Raw genomic sequence first — 9,548 nt, forward strand, 5'->3', positions numbered from 1 at the left:
TACCACAATATTCGTTTTGGTTGTCCATCCGTAAGGCGTTAGATTAACTTAAATAAAGGTATGTAACAAGAATGAGAAGGCTGTGGAGTGCTGGTCGATTACCACGGGTCGTTTTGGAAGTCATTGAGGAAGGCCTAAGTACAACAGTGGATGGTCGTCTTGTGGCCGATATGATAATGGTGCTGAAACAAACTACGTGTTCATAGGAAATATTTATGTTCGTTTCTAAGCACAAGTTGTTTTGCAGCAGGGAAAGTAAAGGAATTGTCAAGTTTATAGTTATTTCTGTATTTTATTTAAAGGGTCCATTAAATAATACACCAGATAACAATATCACATCAGTGTTTAATGCTGTTGCATTAAATAAATCTATGGAATGAAATAAAGTATACAATAACAAAAATAATTAGTTAGCATAAAAACATTGCCTTAGAATAATAGATAAGTAACTATTTATGTACACACAAAGTAAGATATAATTTATTAAATAATATTCGTTTTCAATGTAAGCAAAGTTTACAGCGTTTTTAGATATAATCTCAATAAAATAAAAACAATACTTTTGACGATAAAACTACATAATTTTATATGGTTAAAGAGATGACAATATTTCGACAATTCTCTATGTAAGATACACTTAAGTTTGTTTGCGAAAGCAGTATTAATAAATACATGATATTATTATTAATTGAAGATTTATTACAGCATAGCTTTTGACATTGGTTAAGTAGATACGTTTGTACAAAACTTGTTTAAGTAGATGTAATCGGGACTTGAGAAAAGTCCCTGAAACTTCATTTCATGTCAATTTGTAATACAATCTTGCTTACATTCCTCGAACGGTACCTATACCTTATTTTATTCGGAACACCACAGCTATAATATATATAATGACGTAATAAGGCTCTTCCAGTCAAATATTGAAACATGAACAATAAAATGTTATCATAAGGTTCATTATCAAAAATCCCTTGTCGAGACATTCAATCATTACATTACCAAGTTTAAGATCTGACTTTCCAGATGATATTGAATAGTATTAGTGTAATTAATTAACAATAACATAAGTGTATGTACACATTTCGAATAAATATTGAAATGTGCATTAGGCCATTATAAATAAATAGGTGCCAACATGTAAACTGGTGATCTTACATATTATGCCACGTTAGAACTAAACTACCCTTAAAGCCCGGTCCTAAGGTCTAAAACACTATTTTGTTAACTTTACTAAACCTACCAATTTAGTAGTTTTTGGGTGAATTCTACGGTAGAAATTGTTTTTATGATACTAATATTTGGGAGACGATAGGAAATGGTTGTTCATCTTGTAATTATACGAGCTGCTATTAATGAGCTTAGGAATTAAGGATGTTCGCAAATCTTACGGCTATACGAAAAACTTAAATACATTTCTATCTACTACAGTGGCGACAATTTCGTGCTATTTGTATTCAAAGCTAAGATTCCGTAACTTGTACAACTAAATCATAACTTTACGTGACTCGATATATTATCGTAAAACACACTAATGTACCCTTTTATATAGAGTTATTAATTGCAATAAAGACTAGGAAATTATAAGTTTGAATTGTTGAGACATTTAAAAACCTTTTTTACAGTAAACATTGACTAATTTATTATTTAGTAATAACATTTTTCTATGAAATTGTATCAATTATTATTGCAAGCTATTTACGGGATTAAAATTCGAATATTGCATTATAGGTTTCACCGAATTACATGTTAATTATATAAAAATGTAAGCCGTATATTATATTTGTACCTAAACTAAAACAATTGTAACTAACGTTCACATTTCACGCTTGCCATACATTCAAATACATTTATTATACGGTAATCATTATCTGACAACCACTTAATCTAATTACAATAACTTAATTGACCTATTTTTGTGAAGGTGTTGCCATTTATGAGAAAAAATAAGCTACCATATATTTCAACTATGTAACTAAAAGTAGGAGAAAAGAAAATATAACATAGGACATTTTACTAAAATATTCTTTACCATCAAAGTATTACAATCTTGTAAAAAATTAAGTGAAGCTTAAGTATATTGTTATTTAAGGTCTCCAAACTGTACATCACTTTACAAACAAATAAAAACTCTTACCTTATTTCGAGACGTTACGATCTTCTATTGCTTATCTATAAGAATGACAATACCTCAACAAAAACTCCGACAAAATTACCTATTGATATTATATTGCACTTTATACATCGTCAAACAATCCACGAGGTGGTATGGTCATTTTGTCCCGGCGTCGGTCGTCGTACTCGCTTCGTATGGACGGCAGGGTACTTTCCCCGAAGCGATGGTCCAGTTCATCTTCAAGGGTGAGATTGGACCTGTTGTAGGGTAGCTCAGCTCGTTGGTAGCCCGTCAGCTGCGGTTGATTACGTTCAGGACTCGGTTGCACGTAGTAATCTGAGTCCACGTCGTTGAGAAGCCCAGTGTGGGCTGAAAAGTGAGCAACATGCACAATAACCGATAACATTAATGATGATAGGAAAGAAGGGTCTGTTTGTTTAGCTCTTGGTACTTGGTACTAGACATTTAGAGATACTAGTGTTCCTTGATTTGATTATTATTCTTTGTTACACAAATAACGTCAATGTTTATATAATAATAATATAACAATGTCGTAAGACATGCTAAATTAATGATTATTTTTCGGCTTATTTACGAAACTACTTGACAAGCTTTAAATGCCATGGTTGAGGCTCATATTCATGAGGAGCATTCCTTGTCAATTTGTGTAAGAGTAAGAGAGTTACAACTCTACTTGTACAATCTTTAGTATTGAAATAAGCAATGCAAAATCTGACAAACAGTTTCAAGCAACAACTAAACTTTTATTTCAGTTCTAATTGCACATAACATGATATAAATCATGCAGGCATTTGAGTGGAAAGCCAAAGATAAATAAGTATAAGCATATAAGTAAGTTAAAATATTATTTCAACTACGTCAATACCAAGAGCAACACACAACAAACAGAACAAGAATAGTTGTTAATATTGTTATAAAGAAAAAGGCGATAATGAAGTGATAATTAAGAACATTATGGGTCTTTAGTACATGATTGATGATTCAGATGTCGCTATAGTAGCATGAAGCTTCCTTTTAATTAAAAAAAATAAAATAATTTTCTTAAAATGTGCCGTTATAGTAAGGATTCAACAATTTATCATAGGATATTAATGTTTAGATGAAGTAAGAAAATTTTGATGAAGCTTGAAATCAATACAATAGTGTTTTTCAGTACTATTGAAGTAAAATAAATATTAATAATAATTATAAATTGTAATGGTTTGTCGTATTACCTCCATCCTGTGCGTCGCGTGCCGACCTGTAGTTAGAAAACCGCTCGCTGTAATCACGGCGTCGCGTTAGCGATTCTTCAGCGCGCTGGCGCTTGCGTTTCTCTGTGGAGAAAATATTTAATGAAATACATATGCCGGAGATATAACAGAATTTGACTTGATTGTAAGTTATCTTCAAATACATATACTAAAAATTGTATGCCCCATAAGATTTTCTCAGTATTAGGTAAAATAGACTTGCCCTATGAATTATACTATATGTATTTGAATAGAAACGATTTTAATCATCTATTCACATTTGTCATAAGGTTCAAAATAGCTAATAGCGTCAATAAAATTGAAATTTCAAGTAACTTGCGTATCGATACAAAGACTAGATTATCGAATGTTTTAATAGAAATAAATCCCCGATTCCCGAATAACAACCCTTAAATTCCTAACCCCAACAAATCGGCAACACTTGTAACGCATACTGGTGATTCAATAGTGACCATGTCTGCTCGTTTACGTGTTTCATAAAAAAAACAAACCTCGTTTCACAATCTCCCGTCCTTCGTCCACAAGGTCGGTGGTGAGTTCATCGTCTCCCACGAACTGCTGGAACCCGCAGAGCGAGAGCAGTCGGCTGCCGAGCGAGAAGTACGTGGCCACGCATAGTAACACCACTAGCATTGGGAAGTAGATGTTGAAGCCTTCCGCTATGATGCCCAGCACGTCCATGTGGCCCATTATCTGAATCACAGAAAGTATTATATATTAAATAGGTAATATGAAACAGAAAAATGCAGAGTGATGATGGCATTGACTAACCCTTACTCGTAAGAGCTAACTTAGAGACTACACATTTACTAACGCTGTCTGATGAACTTGAATCTTATAAACTGTCATATTCAACGCGATTGTCAAGCGCGAAGATTATAGAAATGGAACAAAAACATACGAATTGGACCAACTTCAAATGTATGAAAAGCGTGTTTCTTTTTACTAGTGCAGTTACTGGAAAAAGCCCGGTCTTGGTAATCCTAACCGACGTGCTTATGTAAACAAGAATATGAATTTAACTGAAGCTCAAGACGTAAATGTCGTATCGCTCTCTCGATATGTCAGCTTATGCCTTACCTGCGTATAATAGGTCTCCATAATACTCTTCTTGATGACGTGTGAGTCCATATGTATCAAACTGAGGAAGTTGAGACACATGGCAGGGGTGAGGCGACAGACCATCATCCCGGAGAATATGAGACTGTACTCATTGGTCTGATGATGAGGAGCCAGGTAGTAAAGGTTCAGCAGACGGATCTTCAACACGGTGGAGTAAGCGCAGTAGAACATGTACGCTATTATTATTGTTGATATTGCCTGTGGGAAGAGGAGATTGGTTAAAGAGTACCATATTTATTTATTTATCACTCACATCTATAGATTATGCTTGTGACTTTGAGATGAACAAGTTTAAGTTTAGAGTTGTAAGGTATTAGGTATTAAGTTAATAGTAGGTAAGTACATGCTACTACTTTGAATTTCTTTGACTAGTTTCTTACGAGAGTAAAAACTGCGTTTCGTACACCAGTCATGTAATTACGATAATTAGTAGTATCTGTTGACGTAATATTGGAGTCTCACCTCAATAGCCATATAATTATAAGAGTCGGTAGCTGCGATGACGATGTTAGCGAAGATGGAGAGCACGGGCTTCTTGCAGAAGAAGGTCATTTCTGACCAGACGACGGCCACGGACATGATGCCGGTGATCACAGCCATCGTCTTCAGGAAGTACTGCCGCAGGAAACATTCCCAGTACCATTCTGGAAGGCAGTATTTATGTAAGTTTTGATTGACACCATTATAGGCAACTTTGACTGCACGGTTGGTGCGGTGGCTGGGCAACTGGCTGCCGCGCAACGGGTAGCGGGTTCGATTCCCGCACGGAGCAACTCTTTGTGTGATCCACAAATTGTTGTTTCGGGTCTGGGTGTGATGTGTATGTGAACTTGTATGTTTGTAAACGCACCCACGACACAGGAGAAAATCCTAGTGTGGGGCAACGTTTTTTAAAGAAAAAAAAAAAAAAATAGGCAACTCTTTGTGTGGTCCATGGTAAAGGCGGAGTAGTCACAACTCCTATAACTCTTCCCACGAATGTCATATGATAAACCTAAACGTTATAAGCTACAATCTCCAACCCGCACGTACCCGCCGCCGCATACGTATGAGATTATAAGGTAAACCTCTCTTTAGTAGAGAAGGCTCATAGACCAGCAGTGGACTGGGCAGCAACAAATAATATGTTTCTATTAGATATAATACAAGAGAATATACAAGCAAGTCTTTTTAATGCCATGAAATTATCTTACCAACGATTGGCGGGTAGAATATCCGTTGTAATCTTGGCCGTGGCGTGTGGAATGTGTGTTGGAACCGGTGGTCTGGAGAGCGCTGGTTGGCGGCTACGTCCTCGAGGTGGAAGATACGTTCCAACATCAGACCCCATTGAGTCTCCGTACGTTGCAGCACGTGTAGAGCTTTGATAGTCTAATTAAAATAATTATGAAAAATTAGGCGGGCCCAAAATACAACCCTGTGGAACTCCTATTAAAATCTATGACTCAGAGCAAAAATGTTAAGAAAAATTGATTACAAGATATACATAATGTAAGTAGAATTTATCTTATTTAAGCAGGTTTTTACTGAAAGTAGCACTAGCTACAGAAAAAAGTATTGTGAATATTATTAACTATTAGCCTTAGACAAGTCAGAGAATATAGTAGCAAAATATGTCATAGTTTAGGTACCTTCTTGTGTAAATTGACAAGTGACTTCAAGGATGGTGGTGTCGGTCTATCGGGCGGTGCGCGACCATTGAGCCTGTCTCGTAGTTGTATCGGCAACTTCTGAACGATGGTGTCCACATGACGGTATAGAGGATGGCCCGACCCTACTGCTGCTGTCACGGCTTTTAAACTCTGAAAAGATTTACAGTTGGTGAAGTAAGTGAAAATATTTATTTGGCTGTCCCAACAATCACACATTCAACTTTATATTCGGATGTTGCATTTGAGACCACTCAAACAATGAGGCAATGTCAGCCATGTTAAATTTAATTTATACAAATAATTTTGAAGTTACCTATAAACATTTTTCAGGGAACATAGCATGGTTAAACGACACTTCACTTCAAAGTGTGTTTGTATGTCATTGTGATCTGATAAAATTTGATAACAATGTTTATCCGGATTCTAGCCACAACTGTGTGATAAATGTTATCTATTCCTACCTATCCAATACAAACCTTTATTTATTTTGCAAAAAGAAGGTTGATGACCGTTTCGTGGATTAGGTGTTAAGAAGATTAAGTGTCAGGTTTTCAAGTACGTCAAAAGAAAAAAATGTCTGTGATTCATAATTTTTGTATAACTAAATTACTTACATCCAAAATATCATCAACAGTTTCTTCAGCTTCGCACTTGTCAGTACTTAGCTTAGCAATCTTGAAGTAGCAGTAGGTCAAAGTGTAATTCTTCTTGGAATTATTCCAGAGGTTTCTAGGCACTTCTACGAGGGCATATCCAAGGAGCAGGATCAAGAGGAACAGACCCCAAGTATTACTGGCTGAGGACGCTATGGTCTTTATTTTTGGAGGATCCAAGTGTACATCAGGTTTTAAGGCGATGTATATAAGTAGAATGCCGCATATGAAGAGATATGAACCATAGTAAATGGCATTGTCGACTAGAGCTGATTTTAGTTTGCCTTTTACGGTGAAATCGCCAGCTTTGCTGTATGACTGCATCATAGGCATTATTAGCCTGAAATAAAAATTTTATGAGAATTATTGAATTAGACAGGATGTAGGTCAGACTTAATTTATTTTTATAAAATGATAATATGTCCGTTTAGTAGAAATTTATTCAAATTCGTGATTCATTTGCATATCAAGTTGTTATCTACTATCGAAATACTACTCATATTATAGTAATGTATTATTCATATATTCTAAAATTCTTGAACTTGTTTTATCTAAATAATTTATATACCTTTTATAAATTAAATGTTATCACTACCTAAACTGTTACTTAAGGCATCTTGTAAATATAAGGAGATTTTGTGATAGCAAGCCAAACAAAATGATTTTATCTAATAGCAATTAGGTATTTACTTTAAAGATAAAAGTATGAAAGTTACTTTTTATTCAAACATGTGTGAAAAATATAATATGATGCACAGTAGAAATATAGGGACTGCAGTTTGTCGATGACAAAATTTAATTTTTAAGATCTTTATTATTTTTACAATTAGTAGTTGTAGCTACATGGTAAAATTTTATAGAAAATATAAGTCATACATTGAAGTATGACTGATTCTCTTGACTAAACTATGACACACAATAGAAAATAGATTGTGACTTGGTTAAATCTATGTTATGGCAAAATAAAGGTAAAATCAGAATAAATAGGTACTTTCTAGGTCTGTATGCTCCATTTGGCCACAACTTCGTTTAGCCGTCCTGGCAGTAAGCAAGTCGGTGGGCAAACGAAGATGCAAAAAATTTATTGTTTTTTTAAAACTTACCAAGTAAGACATTGTGAGGTCCAGTACACAATTCTCCAAAGATTAGGGAACACATCAGAGCTCATCAAACTGTAAGGCTTGATACACTCAGTAGCTGGCGGGGCAACAGTTGTTGTAGTATTCTGTAGTAACGATTGTGTTGTTTCCGTCACTTTCGTCACATTCTCCATACATTGTCGATATACCGTCTGTCATTAAAATAATAATTGTATTAGATATGGGCATTGTGGTATAATTTTCTTATCTATGGTATTGATTTGCACTGCATATTAATGTGTTTAATGAACCGTGTAGAAAATAAAACTATAAAATGTACTCACTTAAGGTCAATTAGAGTTTTATAAAGTACTACCATTACATTAGAATTACCATTAGTTAGTTTAGTAGGTATAATATAATGGTTACAAAATATTAGCTCAATTTTGTCATTTGAGCTTTCACAATCTAATGAATATTTAATAGTGTTGTATCACATGCTTATGATATGCTTCAGTTACCAGCTCCACAGTTTATAAGACTGAAGATGATCTTATAAGAATATAAAGGGACTTACCGATGATATATCTAGGGGCAAGATGAACATAATCACGAACGAGAAGTACCATGCTGTCAGCACTGACACTGTCACTATTATATGGTTCCTATAGCAGTCTCCATATCGGTACAGTAAAGTCGCTGCTAATACAAACGCAGATATTAGTTCTATCACAAACAACGTGTAAGCCATTTTGTCACAACACTACACTGTTCCAATTACAAATAAGAATTAGTTTTTCTTCGCAGTTCTCTGCTTCTCCCTCCAAACCCTAGCTGCTTCGTGTTGCAGCTGTTCAAATCTAATCTGAGTCGTAGATTTCAAAGGCAGTAATCTAGGCCGCTCAATTTCATACTCCGGTGGACATTCTTCGTAAAAGAGAATCCCCTGATCGGGCAATATAGGGTCGAAGTCAATAGTTTTGTGTTCGGGCCCCTGCGATTCTGACATATTTTTAGGTACAAAACATGGACCGTGATGATGATGACATTGTCGATAAAGTACCACTGTTATTGACACAAAAATCACCAGACAATCACAAAAAAGATGAACAAAGAATTAATGCAGTAAAATTACACAGAATCCCTAAATAAGCATTTGTGATATCATCACAAATCGCTATCAAGAAAGACAAATCAATCAAAACGTTAGGCAAAAGTATCCAAAGAAAATTATCAATTTGACAATTGTGCTGTCTCTTTCACGCTTACGAATATTTTCCTATGAAATTCGACTTCTCTTTCATATGTCATTTAACTATTGCTTGAAATTGTAAAGAGATGTAAACGGAACGTTTATGTCAACAGATTATAAATAGTAGCATTTACGAAGAAAGCTTTAGTTTACCCTATACGACTGATAGTTTGATGTTGAGCGGACACCACGGTGCGATGCTGGTGATTTTTTTTTCAAGTTTCTTTAAATATGTAATAAAGTTAATTCAAATGTTTCGATATATATAAATGTACTAATTGTTAATGTTGGTTAAGTGCTCGCAAGCTCGATTGCCGACTCTTGGATGTGAGTCGGAAAAGCATTTTTTTTTAATTTAAATTCGAGTTTTCTATTATCAAATATCAATTAATAAGCTACTAAT

At 34.8% G+C, this 9,548-nt stretch overlaps 1 protein-coding gene across 2 annotated transcripts; it reads right to left on the reverse strand.

Annotated features, from left to right (window-relative positions):
• Positions 1-325: 325 nt before the first annotated feature.
• Positions 326-9,123, reverse strand: LOC118282385 (LMBR1 domain-containing protein 2 homolog). 2 transcript variants are annotated; one of them, XM_035603443.2, is made up of 10 exons: positions 8,471-9,123; positions 7,918-8,105; positions 6,776-7,154; positions 6,141-6,311; positions 5,703-5,880; positions 4,972-5,153; positions 4,468-4,707; positions 3,879-4,080; positions 3,349-3,450; positions 326-2,482 (listed from the first exon to the last, which is right to left on the reverse strand). In XM_035603443.2, exons 1-10 carry the CDS (start codon positions 8,642-8,644, stop codon positions 2,235-2,237), a joined length of 2,064 nt encoding a protein of 687 aa, XP_035459336.1. In that variant the 5' UTR covers positions 8,645-9,123; the 3' UTR covers positions 326-2,234. The 2 variants fall into 2 exon arrangements, with proteins under 2 accessions (XP_035459336.1, XP_035459337.1); XM_035603444.2 differs by having other exon boundaries at positions 326-2,449; positions 8,471-9,113.
• Between the last annotated feature and the right edge of the window lie 425 nt (positions 9,124-9,548).

This window comes from Spodoptera frugiperda, chromosome 20 (assembly GCF_023101765.2).
Source record: "Spodoptera frugiperda isolate SF20-4 chromosome 20, AGI-APGP_CSIRO_Sfru_2.0, whole genome shotgun sequence".
Lineage (NCBI taxonomy): Eukaryota > Metazoa > Arthropoda > Insecta > Lepidoptera > Noctuidae > Spodoptera > Spodoptera frugiperda.

Bases quoted from the DNA above. Each gene is read 5' to 3' on its own strand.
- LOC118282385 (XM_035603443.2), bottom strand. From the start codon at position 8,644: ATGGCTTACACGTTGTTTGTGATAGAACTAATATCTGCGTTTGTATTA. The intron at 5,154-5,702 runs GTAAGATAATTT...ACTGCCTTCCAG, and splicing joins ATTCTACCCGCCAATCGTTG to AATGGTACTGGGAATGTTTC. The intron at 3,451-3,878 runs GTTTGTTTTTTT...TTTTCTCCACAG, and splicing joins ACGGGAGATTGTGAAACGAG to AGAAACGCAAGCGCCAGCGC.